Raw genomic sequence first — 23891 nt, forward strand, 5'->3', positions numbered from 1 at the left:
GGAGTCTTTAGGATTTTCTACATATAAAATCGTATCGTCTGCAAATAGAGACAATTTTACTTCTTCCTTTCCAATTTGGTTGTTGTTTATTACTTTTTTCTGCCTAATGGCTCTGGCTAGAACTCGTAGTACTATGTTGACTAGAAGTGGTGAAAGTGGGCATCCTTGCCTTGTTCCTGATCTTAGAGGAGAAGCTTTCAGTCTTTCACCATTGAATATGGTTTGCTCTGGGTTTTTCATATATGGCTTTTATTAGTTTCCTTCTGTTCCTAGTTTGTTGGGTGTTTTTGTCATGAATGGGTGTTGAATTTTGTCAAATACTTTTTCTGTATCAATTGAGATTATCATTTAGCTTTTATCCTTTGTCCTGTTAATGCTGTGTGTTAATACCATTCAAGTTCCTATGTTGAACCATCTTTGCATTATGGGACTAAATCCCACTTGGTCATAATATATAATCCTTTTAATATGCTGTTGAATTCTGTTTGCTAGCATTTTCTGAAAGCTTTTTGCATCACTGTTCATAAGTGATAATGGTCAGAAGTTTTCTTTTCTTGTAGTATGTTTGGCTTTGCTGTTAGGATAATGATGGCCTTATAAAATGAGCTAGAGTCTTCCTTCCTACTCAGTTTTTTGGGAAATTTTGAGGACTGGTGTTAGCTCTTCTTTAAGTATTTTGTAAAATTTGCCAGTGAAGCCATTAGGTCCAAGACTTTGTTTTTGGGAGATTTTTTTTGAATTACTGATTCAATTTCCTTGCTAATTAGAAGGTATTCTGATTGTCTATTCTTTATGATAGTCTTGGTAACTTTTGTATTTCCATGAATTTGTCCATTTCATCTAGGCTATCCAATTTGTTGCTGTGAAATTGCTCATACTACTCTCTTATAATCTTCATTTCTGTAGATTCAGTAGTAATGTCCCCTTTTTTTGTTTCTGATTTCAATAACTGAGTCTTCTCTCATTTTTTCTTAGTTTCATCTAGATAAAGTGTTGTCACTTTGTTGCTCTTTTTAAAGAACAAATTTTGGGGGGGGGCGCCTGGGTGGCTCAGTCATTAAGCGTCTGCCTTCGGCTCAGGGCGTGATCCCAGTGTTATGGGATCGAGCCCCACGTTAGGCTCCTCTGCTGGAAGCCTGCTTCTTCCTCTCCCATTCCCCCTGCTTCTCTCTCTCTCACTGGCTGTCTCTCTCTGTCAAATAAATAAATTAAAAAATCTTTAAAAAAAAAAAAAGAACCAATTTTGGTTTTGTTTATTTTCTCTATTTTTCTGTTCTCTGAGAGATTTCATGTGTCTTTGTTATAATTGTTACTGTTTCCTTCCTTCTGCCAGCTTTGGGTTTGATTTGTTCTTTTTCTAGTTAGCTTGTTGATTTGAGAGCCTTTTTTTTTTTTTGATGTGTTTAGAGTTATAAATTTTCCTCTTAGCACAGATTTGCACCATCCTTTAAGTTTTGGTATATTGCATTTTAGGTTTCATTCATCTCTAAGTATTTTTAGATTTCCCCTGTGATTTTTTTCTTTGATCAGTTGGTTGCTTAAGAGTGTGTTGTTTAATTTCCACAGACTTCTGAATTTTTCAGTTTTTTCTGTTATTGATTTCTAACTTCATTCTTTTGTTGTTAGAGAAGATATTTTGTATGGTATTTATCGTTTAAAATGTATTGAGAATTTATGGCCTAACAAATGGTCTATCCTGGGAAGTGTCCCCTGTGCACTTGCAAGAGTATATGTTCTATTGTTGTTGGGTAGAACGTTCTGTATATGTCTGTTAGATGTAGTTGGTTTACTGTGTTAAGTTCTCTGTTTCCTTGTTATCTTTTGTCTAGTTGTTTTGTATTGAGAATGGGGTGTTGAAGTCTCCAGCAAGTATTGTAGGACTACCTATTTCTCCAGTTCTGCCCATTTTACATAATATATTTTGATGGTCTGTGATGAGGTGTGTAAATAAATGTCTTACAATTGTTATGCCTTCTTGCTGTATTGAACTTTTTATTAATAATGTCTTTCTTTGCCTCTTGTATGTAATCGTTTTTGATTTAAAGTCTGTTTTTCTGAATTTGTATAACCATTCCTGCTCTCTTTCGGTTACTGTATACATGGAACCATCCTTTCAGTTTCAGCCTATTTGTGTCTTTGGATATAAAGTGAGTCTTTTGTAGATATCATATAGTTAGATCATACTTTTTACAAATTCATAGTGCCAATCCCTGTCTTTTGATAAAACAGTTTATTCCATTTACATTTAAAATAGTTACTAAGGAGGAGGGACTTCTGTGATTTTGCTCCTGTTTCGCTTATGCCTTATAGCCTTTTTTTGCCTTTCATTTACTGCATTCTGTCTTTTTTTTGGGTTGAATTTATTTTTTTGTAGTGAAATGTTTAAATTCCTTTCTCATTTTCTTTTGTATATTCTGTAACTATTTTATTTGAAATTACCATGGGTATTATATTTAACACACTAAAGTTATAACACTCTAACTTGAATTCATGTCAGATTAACGTGAGTAACATAAAAAAAACCTCTGCTCCTTTACAGCTTCATGTTCACCCCTTTCAGATGTTGATATCACAGCGTTACATCTTTATACATTGTCCAAAATTATAAACTAATACTTTCTAAAAATGCGTTGATCTCTCAATCATGTAAAAAACAAAAAAATGGAGTTACAGTTGTTATAATAATGCTAGCCTTTATAATTGTCCTTATTTACCTTTACTGAAATCTTTATTAATTCATACAGCTCAAAGTTACTCTCAACTGTCCTTTCATTTCTACCTAAAGGACTACGTTTAGCATTTCCTGAAGGACAGGTCTCGTGGTAATGAACACCCTCAGCTTTTGCTTATCTGGGAATGTCTTAATTTCTTACACACTTTTGAAGGACGGTTTTGCCACATACAGGCATACCTCAGAGATACTGTGGATTCAGTTCCAGACCACTGCAGTAAACTGAATATTGCAGTAAAGGGAGTCAAGTGAAATTTTGATTTCTGAGGGCATATAAAAGTTATGTTTACACTGTGCTGTAGTTTATTAAGTGTCCAATAGCATTAAGTCTAAAAAAACAACAACAACCATGTACCTTAATTTAAAAATGCTTTTTTGCTAAGAAATGCTAACTCTCTGAGCTTTCAGCAAATCATAATCTTTTTGCTGATGGAGGATCTTGCCTTGTTGTTAATTGCTGCTGACTGATTAGGGTAGTGGTTGCTGAAGATTGGGGTGACTGTGGCCATTTCTCAAAATAAGAAAACAATATAGGGGTGCCTGGGTGACTCGGTTGAGCGTCTGCCTTCAGTTCAGGTCATGGGATCGAGTCCTGTGTCAGGCTCTCTGCTCAGCTGGGAGTCTGCTTTTCCCTTTTACTCTCCCTCTGTGCTTTCCCTCTCTCACGCTCTTTCAAATAAATAAAATATTAAAAAATATATATAGTTTGCTGCATTAACTTACTCTTCCTTTCACAAACTATTTCTCTATAGCATGCAAGGCTGTTTGATAGTGTTTTACTCATGGTAAAATTTCTTTCAAAATTGAAATCAGCCCTCTCAAACCCTGCCACTGCTTTATCAACTAAGTTAATATAATATTCTAAGTCCTTTGTTGTCATTTCAACACTATTGTACATTCTCATCACCAGTGCACAGGAGTTCCAGTTTCTCCACATCCTCACCAATGCTTGTTATTTTATGTTGTTTGGATGATAGCTATCCTGATGGCTAAGTGGTATCTCATTGTGGTTCTGTTTTGCATTTCCCTAATGATGAATGATGTTGAGCATCTTTAATGTGCTAAGTGACATTTGTATATCTTCTTTGGAGAAATGTCTTCTACACTGCCTGCCCATTTATGAATTGGGCTTTGGGACTTTTTTGTTCTTTTTAATAGCTTTTATTCACGTCTGCATTGTATTTAACTCCTGCTGCTTCTGGTAATCTGCTTGAGGAATAGGATGACATCTTTACGATTTCCTACGGTGCTGGTATATAGAAGGAGGTGCTAGCAAATACTTGTATTATAGTGGAGTTGGCCAGTCATCCAGGCAGATTTTGCAGCCTGCTTATTTGCCTATGGCAATAGCTGATAGTTGGAGACTTGGGAACAGTGAAGAAATTAACATGAACTGAGTTCCTTTTCTGTGCCAGATACTATGTGATGCATAACTTCATAGAATTCTCATAGTACTACTTTAACTAGATAGTATTAAATTTATAGATAAAACTGAGTTCAGGGAAGTTAAATTCCTACTCTTACATCACATAGGTAGTAAATGGCTGTCTCTGGATTCAAATTCCTAGGTCTACCTGACTCCAGAGCTTATACTTTTTTCATTAATCTTGCTGCCTCCCTTCTGGCCTAAATTTAACCAGAGAGCAAGCCTTTGAACCTGGATATTGTTGAAGGACGATGATGAGTTGAACATTTTACCTCATTCTTTGGGAGGAGAAAGTGGAGAAGATTGTGAAAAGCTAAGTTCGTAGCAGTGGACAGGGTTGCTTGAAGACATTGAGGTGTTTCATCTGTAGGTACTGATCACCTTTGGAAAGGTTATATCTACTTTGGTTATAACATCCTCTAGTTTTGTATCTTTGGTACTATAAATCAAAGTCATTAGTCATAGACAAATGGGTGCCTGGGCCTAAATGCATAAACTGCTTTCTATAACCTACCACAAATTCCCTTGAAGCCTGAATGCCCCTCTACTTCTCTGAGTCTTAAGAAAGGCAAGAGTAAAGGGAACAAATATTTTTATCAAGATCCTACTGTATGATGAGCAAACAAAAAAGGAGGTGATTATTATTCCATCTTTACATATGAGGAAACTAAGGCTCACAGATCTAAAGTAAACCATCCAAATCACACAGCCAGTAATAATAGGGCTGAATTTGGCTTTTTTTCAGGGACTAAGTTCCCTGTCTTAGAAATCCAGGGTCAAGATGCTGGCAGATTCAGTGTCTGGTGAGGGCCTACTTCCTTGTTCATAGATGGCCACCTTTTTGTTGTGTCCTCACATAGTAGAGAGGGTAAGTGAGCCCCTTGGGGTCTCTTGTAAGGGCACTAATCCCATTCATGAGGGCTCCATCCTCTTGACCTAATCACCTCCTAAAGGGCCGGCCTCCTCATACTATCACATTAGGGAGTAAGTCTCAACATATGAATTTGGAGGGATACAACATTCAGTCTATAGCACTCAATGAGGAAGTTCTTTATTGGCCCTTTGGTAGTTATTGGAAACTGTTAGGAGGTTGTATCCCTTCACACCAAACACTGTGGTGAGTTGACATATTATTGTGGGCTGGTCTGCACTTGTGGTCTCTTATGCCTCATGGTTTAAGCAAAACCACGATGATAGCCTATCTGGATAGCTTCTTCTCCTCGGTGAGATTGGTGCTCCTCTGAGGTGACTGAATGGAGATAAAAGTTCCTAAGGGAACCAGTCATGGATGGCACTCTTTTTCTAAATACCCCAAAGGAATTGATCGCCAGTATATATCATAAGATCCTGTCCAAGTTGGGCTGAAAATTTTCAGACTTTTCCTTCCTTTAAAAGAAGAGAACTTTTGAGAACTGGAGTTTGTTTATTTTTTAAAAGATTTTATTTGTTTATTTGACAGAGAGCACTAGACAGCACAAGCAGGGGGAAGGGCAGAGGGAGAGGGAGAAGCAGGCTCCGCACTGAGCAGGAAGCCTGACATGGGGCTCGATCCCAGGACCCTGGGATCATGACCTGAGCTGAAGGCAGATGTTTAACCGACTGAGCCACCCAGGCACCCTGAGAACTGGAGTTTATATTAAAGAATACACATGGCTTTTGTGCTTCTGTCTTTGAAATAGACCATGACCAATAGAATAAAAAACCTTATTGGGGGCATCTGGGTGGTTCAGTCGGTCAAGCATCTGCCTTCAGCTCGGGTCATGATCCCCGTGGTCCTGGGATTGAGTCCCGCATTGGGCTCCCTGCTCAGCAGGGAGTCTGCTTCTCCCTGTACCCCTCCACCCTGCTCGTGATCTCTCTCTCTCTCTCTCTCTCAAATAAATAAATAAAATCATCAAAAAAAAAAACTTATTGGTTTGGGGGAGAATTTCTTTTTTTTGTAACCTATTGCTTTATTATACCTTCACAGTAACATTAGTCAAACTTACATAGATTTCAGGATTCTGTAGCAGGAAATGGAGCTTATTATACTGTTTCTCAAATAGGGGCCTCACTACTCATAATACTCATTTTTAGTCTTGGAAGCGGCTAAGCCTTTAAAAGTTAAGGAATTCAGTTGGTAATAGCCTAGATTAATACCCATATGGTTCTGCTATATACTTTAGAAAAATGGCTTTTTTCCTACCTGATATTTCACAAAGAAAAAGATTGCTCAGCAAAATATTTCCCAAATTTGTAACCCTGATGATTTTTCCACTCAACACTTTACACAAAGAGGTAGGTACAGATGGCAGCTTGCTGGATCTGTGTAATAATCAGTCTTGGTCCTCGCTCATTCCCTGGAGCCCACTCTTCATTCCTGTGTAAACAAAGTAGTTTCAGCCAGGGTCTGATAGTGTCTTAAGAAATGCCTCCAGTATTTATTGCTGGTAAATATGGAATCTACTAGATCAGGTTTTTAACTCAGTAAATACTCTGTGTGTGTCACTGTTTTAAAGCTAAAGAAGAATTAGGAAACTGAGGGTAATGAGCCTGCTCTCTTACAGAGTAAGGAAGACATAATTTAGAAATTTTAACATGAAAAGCTAATCATAAAGATGTGGAAGAATAGAGGATTAGGACTGAAGTGTCATGATAGCTATAATTTTTTAATGGCTCAGGAAAAGAAAAAATAGAGAAGGGTGAAGCAGAATAAAATGTTAGTTGTTGAATCTAGATGGTGAAAATTTGGGAAGATGTGTATATATATGTGTGTGTGTGTGTTTATTTCTTTTTGTATGTTTGAAAATTTATATTATAAGTAAAAAAATATCTTAACTGTAAAGAACATGTATAAAACTAAACAAAAATAACTTCAAGATGATATATGGTTCATTCTCTATTACCCAAAGGCTTAGGTTCTCTTTAGAGTTGGTAAGTAAAAATTAAAACAGAGGGGTAACCCTAGCGGCTTTCAGAGGCCAGGCAGCTAATGTGATGGGGGCAGCGGGGTGGCCGTAAGGCAGTAAGAAGCGGTGGGGGTTAGAGAGCAGGGGAGTCTGCACCTCACCGAAAACATCCACGGTCTTTAAAAAACAGTAATGTGCATTCAGAATGAAAACAGTTCGAAGGGCTGGCAGTTTGTGGTCTCCTACAAATGATAAAATTTACCATCTCTAAATTTACCCAGCTTTCTGTTCTCCTTCCTCCTTCTATCAGAAGATAATAGGAGTGGTTCAGTCATCAAACTGAGGGAAATGGGTTCCTTTTTTAAAGAGGAAGAGTAAAGGTTTTGTTTTGTTTTGTGGCTCCTCTGCTTTAGCCTTTCAACCCTCTGGAAGCTTGGGGTAGCTCTCACTTTACCCTGTCCTTTAATACAAGCTCCCAGGGGTCTCCTCAAGCCCCGGGAGTCTTCCTCATTCACTTCAGAAGAGCAGATTCAGACTGAGACCAGGTCTCATTCTTACATATATGTGGAGAACGCAGAGTAGGGACTCTAGAACGTTTTTTATCCCTAAGTCTTCCTCAGCTCACTCTTTGCTTGGAATTTTAACAGTAGAATGCATCCTCCTAACCTAATTTGAAAACCTTTTATGTACCTTTTATGTCTATGCTGTATGATAGACGTAAGAGGTAAATAGATAAGTAAAATAGGGTCTCCATCTTCTACCAGTTTACAGTTTGTTGTGAGGCTTTTAATTGCCTTGGAGAAGTTACTGCTTTAAGGTATATTCAGCCATATAAACCTTGGTGAGAATGAAAGATAAGGAACTGGTTTTGGCTTACGTAGTTGGGAATACTTGAGGCAAGGAAAGAGGGGAGAACTGCCCAAGAAGATGTTACTTACAGATGAGAAAGACCTTGGTTACTTTTTTGTTAAAATGGGTTAATTTGCTTAAAAGTTTTGGAAGGAAAATACATTCATATGGTTTTAAAAAATGTTAAAAGTATGCCCCTTACCCTGGCTCTCTATCTTTCTGTCTTGTCATTCCAGAATCTTTATGCAAATATAAGCATATATGAATATATATTTTTATTTACTTGTATATCCCCCATTTTTTACACAATGGTAGCTTGCTCAATACACTATCCTTTATACCTTCTTTCATTACTTGGTATCTTTTTTTTTTTTTTTTTAAAGCGCTTGTTAGCATTTACTGAACCTCCCTCCCTGTGGCTTTAAGCTACCAGGACACAGCACACCCCCCCCCCATCTTCTCCTCAGCTCTTCTGCTGAAGACTTTGACCTTCACAATGACAGGCTGCTTTGAGACCTTCCCCTTCCCCAGAACTTTGTAGCGGCCTGATCGCACCACATCAGTGATAGCAGCAGCTCCAGGCTTGTTTTTGGCAGCATTTGCCCGTGTCTGCTCACTGACCAAGGTCCACAGTTTATCAAGGTTGACAGTTGGGCAGAAGCTCTTATTCCTAAGTGGTAATACCTCATACCAACTTTCCCACAGTAGCCTGAGTGATGTCTGTTTAACCCAGCCTCCTGGGTGCTTCTGCGGCTTGCCCATGTGGCCATGGCCGTGGATCACATGATTCCCTACTTTCTGGGTCTTCCTCAGTCTGGATAGCATGTTGGCAGCCTAGGCAAAAGAGTTATTACCTAATATCTTATGGAGACTTTTCTGTGTGAATACATACAGAGCTCCTTTGTTGTTTTCTATGGTCATGTATTTATGGATGTACTTTGATTTAATTAACAAGCTCCTGACTGATGGACATTGAGTGTTTGCTCATCTTTTACTGTGACAGTCACCATTGTAACAAATAATCTTATATACATATCTTATACAAAATTTAGCATGTGTGCTAATTTGTATGTAAATTCCTAGTAGTGAAATAGCTGCATCAAGGGCTTTACGGATTTGTAATTTTGATACCCATGTCAAATTGCCCTCTCTGGGGGTGTTCATGACTTACACACTAATCAGCAATGCCTGTCCTAGTTCTGTCTACAGAGTTTTTATCATGCTTTTGGTTTTTACCAGTGTGAAAGTGAAGAATGGCCTTGCAGTGAAGTTTTGATTTCTCTTTTTCTTAGGATGAATAAGGTTGTACATCTTTTCTTATAGCTGAGGCATTGATACTTCCTCTTCTGTGACATGCCTATTCATATCCTTTGCCCATCTTTCTTTTGCTGATTTATTACATGCCAATTTCTAGGAGCTCTTTGTGATATGACTTGCAGACATTTTTCCCAGGGCTGCTGTGTTTTTTTGTTTTTTTTAACTTATGGTGTTTTTTTTTTTGCCATGAGGCTTCTTGATTTTTATACTGTTGAATTTATCAGAGTTTCCATATGGCCTTTGCATTATCCTGGCCCAATATTGATAGCACAAAATCATTCGTTTTTCTTTTCATGGTGCCTCCTCACTCTGTTCCTTCTTCTTGGATTGACAGCAAAAAGCTTTGGGTACCTTCTTCCTCAAGTCTGTTCCTGGGACTGTATCTTTGTCAGTTTTAGTCCTTGGTAATTAGTCCTTGATAATTTTGTTTGGAGATTTTAGTGGTCTGAAAAATCCCCCATTTTCTTGATTTCAGGCACTCCGGAAAACTGTTTGGCATTTTCTTATAAAACTAAACATCTGATTACTATGCAACCCAGCAATTGCAGTCCTGGGGCATTTATCCCAGAGAAATGGAAATTTGGTTGTTCAAGAACCTGTCCACCACTATTCATAGAAGCTCTGTTTTTAATAGCCCCCGAAACTGGAAGCTACCCAAATGTCCTTCAATAGGTGGATGGTTAAACAAACTGGTATATACATACCGTGGAATACTGCTGAGAAATGAGAAGGAACAAACTACTGAAACATGCGACAGCTTCGATGAATTTCTAATGTAATATGTTGGGTGAAAAAGGTCAATCCCCAAAGCTTACGTATTATATTATCCCATTTATTAAACATTTTTGAAATGACAAAATTTTAAAAATGGTGAACAGATTAGTGGTTGCCAGGGGTTAAGGATGGGGAGAGGAATGAGAGAGAGGTGGCTGTGGTTCTAAAAAGCAACACAAGAAATCTTTGTGGTGATGGAACAGCTCAGGATCTGACTGCGGTGGCGGATACATGAACATACGCATGTGAGAAAATTGTATAGAATTAAATCTAGTAGACATCCTTATCTGTGGGATACACTCCAAGACTCCCAGTAGACGCCTGAAACTGTATACTACTGAACTTTATATACTAGGTTTTTTTCCTATATGTACATACCTGTTATAATGTTTAACCTAGAAATTAGGCACAGTAAGATTAACTAATAAAATAGAGCAACTTTAACCCTATACAGTAATAAAAGTTATGTGAATGTGTGCTCTGTCTCAAAATGCCTTACCATAACTGTACTCACCCTCATGATGACATGAGATGACAGAATGCCTATGTGATGTGATGAAGTGAGGCGAGTGATGTAGGCATTGTCATATACTGTTAGGCTACTATTGACCTTTTGGCAATATGTCAGGAGTATCATCTGCTTCTGGACTGCAGTTGACCACTACTGTACGCAGGCGGGCATGCTCATGAACGCGCACACACACACACACACACACACACACACACACACGAGTGCAAGTAAAATGAGGACATCTGATAAGATCAGTGGATTGTGTCACTGTCAGTATCCTGGCTGTGATAGTGTATTGTAGGTTTGCAAGATGTTACCTTTGGGGGAACTTGAGTAAAGGGATACACAAGATCCTATGTACAGGATCTCAATAAAAGTTTCAATTAAAAAAATAAATCCCCATTTCTGCAAATAGCAGCTTCATCACAAGCTACTGTGTGGAGGCAGGTTCATCTGGAGGAACTGGTGCTCTGCTGTGCCAGGATCAGCAGTGGGATGTGGGGGAACAGAGCAGTGCCTCAAGTTCAACCCCACACCGTCAGGCGAGATGAAGATCTGAGAACACAGACTGGCATTTCCAAGGATTCTCTGGGATAGCCCAACTGGGTAGCCCATCGTACGGCCTGTTGAAGTGGGGGTTGGGGGGCAGGGAGAAGACTGGTTTTAGTTCTAGTACCTCAGAAATCAGTGAAGGTTTGGCATCGGTGATTAAGGGCAGGAATAAGGAGGGAAGACGAGCTTTGATGTGGGTGGGTTTATCTTGATCATGCCCAGCATGTGCCCCATTGCCATATTTATTTTGGTGTACCTTATGCTATATAATTGGTCTGGTATGAAACAGAGTGTGGCCTAGCACAGTGGTTCTCAAAGTGTGGTAGGGTGATCCCTGAGATCCCTAGGACCGCTAGGGATTCTCTGAAGACAAAACTATTTTCACAATAATACATAGACATTTGCTAATTACTCTCACTCTCTTAGAAATGTACGATGGAGTTTTCCAGAAGCTATGTGTTGTAAAAGCAACATATTAAATGCAGAAGCAGATATGAGAATCCGTTTTCTGTTAAGCCAGACATTGGAAAAAAAAACTTATAAATTTAAACCAGTACCACTCTTCTTTTTTGTTTTGGAAACTATAGTTACTTCTTTTAAAATATGCTATTTATGTTAACATGTAATGAGATTGTTATTTTAAAATAATTGAATATTCAAGAATTTTCTGTTTTAATTTTTAATAGGTGAATATATTATAAACCACATAAACAAAAACTTTTTGAGGTCCTCAATAATTTTTGAAAAGGTAAAGGAGTCCTAAAGTTTGTGAACCTTTGGCTTGGCAGAAAGTATTTGACCAAAAGTTGTTATGCTTGAGTTCTAGTTAAGACTTTGATGTGTGACTATGGACAAGTCATTTAGCCTCTTTAATTGATCTTTCCTTACATTAATGCTAATAATTATCCTGATCTACTTACCACACCTTAAAGAAAAATAAGTTCATATGAAAGACTTTGAAAATATAATGTCCTATAAAATGTAAGGAATTTAATAGTTATGCAACAAAACTGATATTGGAAGAAAACATAAAGAATAGGAGTTTCTGGTGTGTTCGCTGACATTCTATTCACTTTTTAATTTTTTTCATTTATGCATCTCCTCCTAACAGGGTCCTTTACATTTTATTTCTGTTTCTCAGTTTTTCAAGCAACCATTTTTAAAAATTGTTACTGAAGTATAGCTGACATACAGTGTATTAATTTCAGTTGTATAACATAGTGATTCCACAATTTTGTACATTATTCAAAGCTCACCACAAGAAGTGTCATCACCATTTGTCACCATACATTATTACAATATTATTGACTATATTCCCTACTCTCTACTTTTGATCTCCATGACTTACTTATTTTATAACTGGAAATGTGTACTTCTCAATCCTCTTCACCTATTTCACCCATCCCCCCATCCATAATCCCTCTGGCAACCACCAGTTCTCTGTATTTAAGAGTATGTTTTGGGGCTCCTGGGTGGCTCAGTTGTTAAGCATCTGCCTTCGGCTCAGGGCGTGGTCCTGGCATTCTGGGATCGAGCCCTGCATCGGGCTCCTCTTCTGAGAGCCTGCTTCTTCCTCTCCCACTCCCCCTGCTTGTGTTCCCTCTCTCGCGGGCTGTCTCTCTGTCAAATAAATAAATAAAATCTTTAAAAAATAAAAAAGAGTATGTTTTGTTTTTTAGATTCTGCAAGTAAGTGAAATCATGTTATTTGTCTTCCTCTGTTTGAATTACTTCACTTTTAGCATTATACCCTACAGGTCCATCCCTGTTGTTACAAATGGAAAGATTTCATTCTTTTTTTTTTTTTTTTTTTTTTTTTTTTTTTTTTTTTNNNNTTTTTTTTTTTTTTTTTTTTTTTTTTTTTATGACTAATATTCCTGTGTGTGTATGTGTCTGTCTGTCTTTGTGCCTTCTAGATCTGCGTATCTTCCTTATCCATTCATGTATTGATGGACATTTGGGCTGCTTCCGTAATTTAGCTACTGTGACTGATGTTGCAATAAACATAGGGGTACATATATCTTTTCAAATTAGTGTTTTCATTTTCTTTGGGTAAATTTTCAGTAGTGGAATTACTGGATCATATGGTATTTCTATTTTTAGTTTTTTGAGGAAACTCCAAACTGTTTTACACAATGGTTGCACCTATTTATATTCCTACCACGATGCTGAGAGTTCCCCTTTTTTTTTTTTTAAAGATTTTATTTATTTATTCAACAGAGATAGAGACAGCCAGCGAGAGAGGGAACACAAGCAGGGGGAGTGGGAGAGGAAGAAGCAGGCTCACAGCAGAGGAGCCTGATGTGGGGCTCGATCCCGTAACGCCGGGATCACGCCCTGAGTCGAAGGCAGACACTTAACCGCTGTGCCACCCAGGCACCCCTCTTGTCTTTTTAATACTAGTCATTCTGACTGGTGTGAGGTGGTTATCTCATTGTGGTTTTGATTTGTATTTCTCTGATGATTAATGCTGTTGAACATCTTTTCCATGTGTCCATGAGCCATCTCTATGTCTTTGGAAAAATGTCTGTTCAGGTCCTCTGCCCATTTTTAAATCAGATTGATTAGTTTTGTTTTGTTTGTTTGTTTGTTTTTTTAAAGATTTTTTAATTTCTTTATTCAACAGAGATAGAGACAGCCAGCGAGAGAGGGAACACAAGCAGGGGGAGTGGGAGAGGAAGAAGCAGGCTCATAGCGGAGGAGCCTGATGTGGGGCTCGATCCCATAACGCTGGGATCACGCCCTGAGCCGAAGGCAGACGCTTAACCGCTGTGCCACCCAGGCGCCCCTAGTTTTGTTTTTTGTTTTTTGTGGGGGCTTTTTTTGGTGTTGTCTAAATTCTTTATGTATTTTGGATATTAGCCCCTTCTCAGATATATCATTGGTAAATATCTTCTCCCATTCACTCGGTTGCCTTTCTGTTTTGTTGATGGTTTTTGTTTTTTGTTATACAAAGCTTTTTATTTTCATAGAGTCTCAGTAGTTTATTTTTGCTTTTGTTTCCCTTGTCCAAGGAGAAATATCCATAAATATGTTGTAAGGCTGAAGTCCAAGAGATAACTATGTTTTCTTTTATGGTTTCAGGTTGCACATTTAGGTCTTTAATTCATTTTGAGTTTACTCTTGTGTATGGGGTTAAGACAGTGGTCCAGCTTCATTTTTTCGCATGTAGCTGCCCAGTTTTCCCAGCACCATTTATTGAAAAGACTGTCTTTTCCCCATTGTATATTCTTGGCTCCTTTGTTGTAGATTAATCGACCATATAAGTGTGGGTTTATTTCTGGGCTCTCTGTCCTGTTCCATTGGTCTGTTTTTGTGTCATTCATACCATTCTGATTACTATAGCTTTGAAGTATATCTTGAAGTGTGGGGTTATGATTTGTTCTTCTTTTTCAAGATTGCTTTGGCTTTTCCATGTCTTTTGTGGTTCCTGTATAATTTTAGGATTATTTGTTCTTGTTCTGTGAAAAATGCTGTTGGTATTTTGATAGGGATTGCACTGAATCTGTGGATTGCTTTGGGAAGTATGGACATTTTAACAGTACTAATTTTTCCAATCCATGCACGTGGTAGATCTTTCCGTTAGTGTCATCTTCAGTTTATTTCATCAACAATGTCTTACAGTTTTCAGAGTTTAGGTCTTTCACCTCCTCAAGTTTATTCCTAGGTATTTTATTCTCTTGGGTGCAATTTTATTTTTTTTAAAGATTTTACTTATTTGAGAGAGAAACCACAAGCAGGGGGAGGGGCAGAGAGAAAGGGAGAAGCATACTCCCCTGCTGAGCCTGAAACCTGATGTAGGGCTCAATCCCAGGACCCTGGGGATCATGACCTGAGCTGAAGGCAGACGCTTAAGTGACTGAACCACCCAGGTGCCCCTTGGGTGCAATTTTAAATGGGATTTTAAAAATTTCTCTTCCTGCTACTTCATTTTTAGTGTATAGAAGTATAACAGGTTTCACTATATTAATTTTTATATCCTGCAGCTTTATTGGATTCATTTATTCTTTTTTTTTTAAGATTTTATTTATTTGAGAGAGGGAAAGCACGAGCAGGGAGAAGGAGGCAAAGGGAGAGGGAGAAGCAGGCTCCCCGCTGAGCAGGGAAGCCTGATGTGAGGCTCAATCCTAGAGCCCCGGTATGACCTGAACCAAAGGCAGATGCTTAACTGAACCACCCAGGCCCTTCTCGTTTATTAGTTCTAAGACCTTTTGGTTTTTGTTTTTGTTTTTTTTTGTTTTTTTTTTAAAAGATTTTATTTATTTATTTGAAAGAGACAGCCAGTGAGAGAGGGAACACAAGCAGGGGAGTAGGAGAGGAAGAAGCAGGCTCCTAGCGGAGGAGCCTGATGTGGGACTCGATCCCAGAACGCTGGGATCACGCCCTGAGCCGAAGGCAGATGCTTAACGACTGCACCACCCAGGCGCCCCATTCTAAGAGCTTTTGGATGGAGTATTTAGGGTTTTCTATATTATATATAGCACATCTTCTGAAAATAAAGACAGTTTTACTTCTTTCTTACCAATTTAGATGCTTTTATTTCCTTTCCTTGTCTGATTGCTGAAGCTAGGACTTGTAGTACTATGTTGAATAAAAGTGGTGAGAGTGGACATTCTTGTCTTGTTTCTGATCTTAGAAGAAGAGCTTTCAATTTTTCACCATTGAGTGTGATGTTAGCTGTGTTTCATACTTTATTATATGGAGGTATGTTCCCTATAAACCCACTTTGTTGAGAGTTTTTATCATGAACAGATGTTGTATTTGTCAATTGCTGTTTCTGACTCTATTGAGATGATCATATGGTTTCTATCTTTTCTTTTGTTAATATGATATATCACATTTGCTGATTTGTGAATATTGAACCACCCTTGCATCTGTGGAATAAATCTCACTTGATTGTGGTGAATGATCTTTTAATGTATTGTTGAATTCGGTTTGCTCATATTTTGTCGAGGATTTTTGCATCTGTGTTCATCAAGTATGTTGGCCTGTGTTTTTCTTTTTTTATAGTGTCTTTGGTTTTGGTAATGGTGAAGCTGGCCTTGAAGAATGAATTTAGAAGTTTTCCTTCCTCTTCTGGTTTTTGAAATAGTTTGAGAAGACTAGGCTTTCACTCTTTTAAAATGTTTGGTACATATAAAAAAATAAAATAAAGTATCTTTGGAGAAGTGAAAAAAAATAAAATGTTTGGTACAATTCATCTGTGAAGCCATCTGCTCCTGGACTTTGGTTTGAAAGGAGTTTGTTGTTGTTGTTGTTGTTGTTTTTACTACTGATTCAGTTTTATAACTAGTAATTGGTTTGATCAAGTTTTCTATTCTTCCTTACTCGGTTTTGGAAGATTGTATGTTTCTATGTATGATTGGATGATAGATTCATCCATTTTTTCTAGGTTGTCCAATTTGTTGGCATATAAGTTTTAATTGTAGTCTCTTATAATTCTTTTATAAGAGTTATTATATATAACTCTTATATATGATTCTTATATATATTATGTATAATATAAGAGTCAGTTATTATTTCTTCTCCTCCATTTCTGATTTTGAGTCTTCTCTCTTTTTTTCTTGATGAGTCTGACCAGACGTTTATCAATTTTGTTTCTCTTTTCAAAAAACCAGCTCTTGATTTCATTCATCTTTTCTCTTGTTTTTTAGTCTCTATTTCATTTATTTCTGCTCTCATCTTTATTATTCACTTCCTTTTACTAACTTTGGGCTTTGTCATTCTTCTTTTTCTAGTTCCTTAGGTGTCAGGTTAGATTGTTTATTTGAGATTTTTCTTGTTTTTTAAAGTAGGCCTACATCCCTATAAACTTCCCTCTTAGAACAGCTTTTGCTGTGCCCCAAAGATTTTGGACCATTTCATTTCATTTGTTTCCATATATTTTTTAATTTCCTCTTTGATTTATTTATTGACTCATTGGTTGTTTAGTGGCATGTTGTTTAGCCTCCATGTGTTTGTATTTTTTTTCAGTTCTTTTTTTTTTTTTTTTTTTGTTTTTTTTTTTTTTTTNAGATTTTTTTTATTTGTCAGACACAGTGCACAAGCAAGGGGAGCAGCGCAGAAGGAGAAGCAGGCTCCCTGCTGAGCAAGGAGCCTGATGTGGGGCTGGATCCCAGGACCCTGGGATCATGATCTGAGCTGAAGGCAGATGCTTAACAGACTAAGCCACCCAGGTGTCCCTCCAGCTCTTTTCATGTAATTGATTTCTAGTTTCATACCATTGTGGTTGGAAAAGATGCTTGATATGATTTCAGTCTTCTTAGATTTATTAAGACTTGTTTTGCAGCCTAATGTATGATCTGTCCTGGAGAATGTTTCATATACACTTAAAAAGAATGTGTATTCTGGTGTGGCTGTGTGGCTCACAGTTAAGCGTCTGCCTATGGCTCAGGTTATGAGCCCAGTGTCCTGGGATAGAGCCCTGTGTCAGGCTTCCTGCTCAGCAGGGAGTCTCCTTGTCCCTCTCCGTCTTCTTCTCCCTCCTGCTTGTGCTCTCTTGCTTGCACGTGCACGCGCTCTCTCTGAAATAAATAAATCTTTGAAGGAAAAAAAAAAAGAAGGTGTATCCAGCCATCTTTGGATGGAATGTTCTATGTGTATCTGTTAGGTTCATCTGATGTAATGTGTTGTTCAAAGCCATTGTTTCCTTACTGATTTTCTGTCTGAATGATTTATCTATTGATGTAAGTGTGGTGTTAAAGTCCCCTACTCTTCAGTTTCTTTCTTTATGTCCGTTAGCATTTGCTTCATGTGTTAGGTGCTCCAGTGCATCAATATTTATAATTGTTTTTTACTCTTATTGGATTGATCCCTTTATGTAATGGCCTTCTTTGTCTCTGGCTGCAGCCTTTGTTTCAAAGTCAGACAGTCGTTGTAATTATTAAAAGAAATTAAATAAATATATCTTCCAAAGTTTTCATTCAAGAAGGGATTTATATTACTAATGCCTTGAAATGGTGTCTTATGGTCAGGAGCTGTATTCTGGAGAAGCCACTTACTAGTCACTGTGTGACTTCAGGAAAGTGACTTAATCTCTCTGTGTGTTGAGTTTCTTATTTATGAAATGGGACTAACAATACCTTACTTTCTAGGGCAATCATGAGTATGAAAATAATGCATATGAAACACTTTGCTGAGTGCTTGGTATATAAGAGATGCTCCATAAATGATGGTTGCTGCGATTGTCATTAGCATATAACAAAAGAAGAAGATTAAATTTTAGTCTCCTACCCCTTCTTCAGTGGACTTATTACTTATAAAACAAGTTTGTTAATAGTAACTTCCATTTCATTTAATTTTTTCTTTTTCTGTTTGAAGGGCTATTGAGTGGCCAGACTTCCCCAACGAATACCAAATTGGAGAAATTGGATTCCCAGCAGGTGTTACAGCTCTGCCTCCGATATCAGGACCATCTTCATCAGTGTGCGGAGGCCGTTGCCTTCGATCAGAATGCTTTGGTTAAACGAATCAAAGAGGTAATGTACTGTGGGAAAATAACGTCACTGGCTCATTATTGTGATTTTCTCGGACTCCGAAGTCCTTTTCTACTGGGCAGTAGAGCCAGTGGTCCAGGCTTTATGGGAAATAGTCATTTTCTGATTTAGTCTTGACATTTGTCCCCATTGCTTTAGATAGATTGTCTTTCCTAGCAGTAAAATATAATGATGAAAAGGAGTAGTCCATGGAGCTGGACGAATCTGGACTTTGAATCCTGGTTCACCACTTATTTGCTTGGATGAGTTACTTCACTTCTCCTGGTCTCAGTTTTCTCATCTGAAAAAGAGTAGTAACCTATCCCAAGGGCTGAATGAAGATTAAGTTGCTCAGTAAGTGTTAGCTACTATTAGTGTGTAAAGTCCTGCCATACCTAATGTGCTCTAGCTAACATTATATCTTTGAGTTGACTTTAGCTGTTTCCTATATGTAATTTATATTTTGTTTTCCAGTAGGCTATCAGTCGTTTGAGAGCGGGAGCCTTGATACCTCTTTCAATTATTTTTTCACAGTATGAACACGTGAAAAGCTCAGTGATTTTTATTGGTTGAATGGAAACAGTTACACCTGTTCAACCCATAAGGTTTTTGTGAGGGAAGGAGCAAGATAATTCCTGTGAAGGTACTTAGAAAACTAAAGTGCATGGTACAGATGGTTAGTAATTATTAAGAATAATAAGGTACTTCTGTTAAACCCTGAACAATATCATTGACTGGGCTGCTGCATATCGATACACAGCTCTTTGAGCACTAAGGTGTAGTACGTACATCTTCCAAAGTTTTCAGTAAGGAAGGGATTGAGATTCCTGATACCTTGAAGTAGTATCATATAAAGAAAAGGTCAGGAGTTCTATCCTGGAGAAACCGCTCATGTTAATGGCAGCTCCTGGAGTTATTTAACAAAATAGTCTTGGTCGTTGACTCAGGCGTGAAAGGAAGATAGGTATGAGGAAGCACACAAGTAAAGGGTTGAGAATCACTACAAATTTATTAACAGTTAGTAGTAGATACAGTAAATCCTTGAGATTACAAAGTTGTCGCTAGGTATATGGATAGATTTAAATTTGCCAACACCTCCAATATTTTACTGCTTACCTTTCATAAAATGTATACATATACGCTTCTTTCATGGCTTAAATACTTTTATTTGGAAGAGCATTCCAAATTGTCATTTCATATTTTCGTATTGGTTGGCATTGTTGTGGCCTTTAAAATATTATAAACTTATTTTACTATATTATGATCTACAGCGATTTAAATCCCAAATGTGACTACGTATCAGAATCTCTTGAGTTTTTTACTTGTTTGTTTTAATACTGAGTTTTCCTTTCGTGCCAGTAGGTCTAGGGTGTGGTCTGTGAATCATTATTTTAATAAGCTTATCAATGATACTGAGTCCATTCTCCATTACCTGAGATTTGGGAACCACTGGTCTAGAGCAGTTTCCCCCAAAAAATTCTACAAAACTAGTCCCATGTGAAGAAGGCCAAACTTTTTGCATATTCCATCACCACACTTGGAAAGTCATGACGCATATTATCTTATTAAAAGTTCTTAGGAACCTTACAGGAAATAAAACTGGTGTTTTTCAAACTTATTTGATCCCAGAACCCTTATCCTAAGTAATATCTTATAGAAGTAGTGTTTTTTGGAACATTCTTTGGGAATTGCTTTTGCAGACACGAGACCTTACCATTTTTGATTATTGTGCTAGAATTTAACTATGATAACTCTTAGAAGATTTTAGAACAGTAAATCTATTTCATGATGCTTCTTGTCTTCTTTTTGAAAGGTCCTTTTGTCCATTTCTGTTGTTTCGTAGTTTAGGATAGTGTAATACAGAATGATTAAATGACTAGCTCAATGTCAAAGAGCCGGGTATTTTGTAGCTTGTCGTACTAGATAGAGCTCCTCATTATACCTTGTTTCCAAGACTCTCGAGCAGTATTTCTTGGCCCTGAATGTGTGTTAGAATCATCTGGGGATTTCTGCCTCCAACGTTTAGGTTGGAAAATTTTACGCACACGCACAGTGAAGTAAACAAATATTGTGAACCCTCATGTACTCATTGCTCAGCTACTCACTACAGGCATCAATTTGTGTAAGGTCCTGTTTCATTTATACCCCCACTCACTCCCTGACACCTCTCCAACTGATCTATTTTGCAGTGAATCTCAGGCATATAATTTCATTCATAAATATTTAAGTATGTATCTTTTTTTAAGAGAGAGAGCACAAGCAGCATGTGGTTGCAGAAGGATAGAGAGAGAATCTCCATGCGGGGCTCAATCTCATGACCCTGAGATCATGACCTAAGCCAAAATCAAGAGTCAGACACTTAAGCTTACACCACTAAGTATGTATCTTTAAAGGTAAAGGACTCTTTTAAATAACTTTTTAAAATTTGAATTAGTTTTAGACTTAGAGAAAAGTCACAAAAGAATTGAGAGTTCCTCTGTACCCCTCACACAGCTTCCTCTAAAGTGAGCATTTTGCAGAACCTTAGTCAATGATCAAAATTAGGAAATTAACATCAGTGCCACACTATTAACTAAGCGGAGATCTTACTTGAATTTCACCAGTTTTTCCACTAAATAGTAATACCTTAATTTATCAGTATAGCTGAAGTGCTTTTAAGAAGTAAATGGTGTATAGGTCTCACTCTAAACCGGTTAGATACAAATCTTTGGAAGGGTGGTGAGTGGGGAAGGGAGGCATGTTGGCGTTGGTATTTATGAAAGTGTTCTAGATGGTTCTAACATGTAACCAGGGTTGAGAACCAGTGTTTCAGAGCATTCATTTAGAACAAACTGAGTTTAAAATTGTTTGAGGAACTTTGGGATTCACTTTGAGTGGTCAGTAGTTACCCGGGATTGGTACAGAACAGAGAACAGTACTCACAGTGTGTGGTACCTCAGTAGTTCTCTGAAGGTGAAGGAGGTGAGCACTGTTTTAGGGTTTTCATTAGTGACTTGGCATCTCTGTTGGTAAGTGCTAGCAAACTCCTAAAACATACACATCCATCTGTGCTCACTTCTAACCTCAGGGTTGAAATTAGTCACTTCCAAATGAATAAAAAGAGGATGTAGTTTTGATATAACACCAAGTCTCTAATATTATTCCAGATGTTTCCTGGAAATTTGGTTGCAAGTGTGAGGAAGTAACATAATGCTGTATGTGTTGAAAAGTACGGAACTTAATAACCTTGGAGAATATGTATTAGTGGAAGTGTAGAACCTGGATCAACCAGAGACTCATAAAGTTACAGGCCTACAGTCACTTTAAGTTTGGATCAAAGGAAACATGGCTATAACTGTTCTGATTCAGATAAAAGAAAATCAGGGAGTTAGCTAAGCTTTCCTGTTCCTAAATTTGGATGATGCTCTTGAATGAAAAGTCTGCGTTGTACAAATTAGTGTGTCTGAGAGAGGAGTAGGAGATCGAGGTAGTCTTCCTTCCCAGAGAGCCTTGTAATTAATGCACACTGACCACCAGTTTCCTTGGTGGCTCCTGGGGGACCCTTCAGTTAGCCGACCAGCATCGCTGAGCAACTGTTGAAGACCTACTCAGTGTGAGGGTTTTGGGGGGTTACAGAGAAATGTGACAAAGTGCCTGCTTGCAGAGAGCTTAGTCTAAGTGAGGGAACAAAGATACACAGGACAGTAATGTGAAAGATAAGGCACTGTTGATAGGAAGTGCTCCATTGCGGTCCCTAACTAAGGTGCTGTAAGAGTTAAAGATCAGGATATCCTGGAGCAGTTGAGGTTGAAGCTAGCTCTTAAAGGGAAATCAGAGTTTGGGAAATGAATGGAAAGAAGGAGGGGGAGCATTGCTGGCTACAGGAACAGCTTGGCAGTCTTAGAAGAAAATTAACTGAGGCGTCAGAGGACAGTGAACCGACTAAACTTGTTCAAAAAACTCTACTCTGCATCAAGAACCATAGAACAGTGGAGTTCAGAGGACATTAGAAATCTTCTGGTCCAGCGCCCTCATTATTTAGATGCAGAAATTGAAGCCTAGTAGAGAGGGTAAACAAGTTATCCAGGGTCACAGAGTGAGGTAGTGGCCAAAATTATGGAATTAAAAGTGGATGAAGATCAAAGGAGGGTTTGGTGTTTTGTTTTGTTTTGCAGGTGGTATACTCAAACGTTCACAGGTTGACAGGGAAAATGCAGAAGAGATTGAAGATGAAGGATAGAGAGTCTTAGAGCAGGCTCCCTGAGGCAGCAAGAGAGGGTGGGATTTAGAGCCCTAGGGCATTTGTTTTGAGAGAACAGGGAGAATTCGGAGAAGTTTATAGAGGGTAACTGGCATAAATCAGCCAGGCAAGGAACCTGTGTATTCTCTCTGAAGAAGAGAGGCGGTCATTCATTGAGAGTGACCATTGGGTAGGAGTACGGTTGTGAGCAGTGAGTCATGGAGGGCTCAGCCAAGGGGGATAACATGTACCTCATATTTGTGGGTGCTTCTGCGTAGCAGTTCTGCATATCAACTCCAGAGCCTCGATGCCTGGGTTCAAATCCTGGCACTGCCTCTAACTTGCTGTGTGACCTTGAACAAATAACTCAGTTTTTCTGAGCCTCTCTTCTTCTGTTAAAATAGAGTAAGAATAGTATCCACCTCAGAGAGGTTTTGGTGAGGATTGAATGAGTTACTCTCCGGGAAGTACTTAGGACTTTATCTGCCATATGGTAAACACTATAATGTTGGCTCTTGTTGGTTGTTTTTAATATAAATAATGACTAAAGAGAAAAGCCTAACCCTAATGCCATGAATTGGCCTATATGTAGTTTCTTGATACCAGTAGCAGCCTGAATATTGGTTTGTTTTAAGCTGTACTCTCAACAACCCAAGTATGATAAAGGACTAAGTAGAGGCACGACATAATTTTTAGCCCACTCTGGTTTCTCTCAAGCCCTGTATGATTTCTTTCACGCTGTGGATACGTGATATGTGTAATTTTTTGTAGTTAATTGTTTCTTCTGCTTTGTGAGTAACAAACCAGTGCCTGGGAACATGGATCATGAGAAATGTGAAACAGGATGGCAGCAAATGATTAGTCCTTGGCTTCTAGGCTACGGACACATCACTCTTGTCATTTCAGTGCTTTTTCTGTGATATCTCATTATTTCTAGTGAAGGTTCAAATTCGCAGGCACACACTTTCAGTTTTAGGTCACATCAGCCACTGAAATTTTGGTTAACTGAAAAGTGTGAAAGGAGCATACATCTTCCTAACGAGGTTGCCTTCCCAGGGGCAGGGGATATGGGAGAGGAGGGCAGGTGGCAAACACACAGTCCCAGGAAGACAGAGTTAAAGACATTTGAAGCAGCTCTTGTCGGTGACCT

The 23891-nt window shown here is 38.2% G+C and overlaps 1 protein-coding gene and 1 pseudogene across 2 annotated transcripts in view; one reads left to right on the top strand and one right to left on the bottom strand.

Annotated features, from left to right (window-relative positions):
* The window catches only part of BORCS5 (BLOC-1 related complex subunit 5), a 92043-nt gene that overhangs the window by 49540 nt on the left and 18612 nt on the right, over positions 1–23891 (top strand). For both annotated transcript variants that reach the window (XM_011223375.3, XM_002917981.4), the window contains exon 3: positions 18368–18525. In XM_011223375.3, coding sequence (XP_011221677.1) covers positions 18368–18525 — 158 coding nt within the window. The remainder of the gene's footprint in view (positions 1–18367; positions 18526–23891) is intronic.
* On the bottom strand, positions 8321–8719 carry LOC105237057 (annotated as a pseudogene).

The sequence above is a fragment of the Ailuropoda melanoleuca genome, chromosome 16 (genome assembly GCF_002007445.2).
Source record: "Ailuropoda melanoleuca isolate Jingjing chromosome 16, ASM200744v2, whole genome shotgun sequence".
NCBI classification, from domain to species: domain Eukaryota; kingdom Metazoa; phylum Chordata; class Mammalia; order Carnivora; family Ursidae; genus Ailuropoda; species Ailuropoda melanoleuca.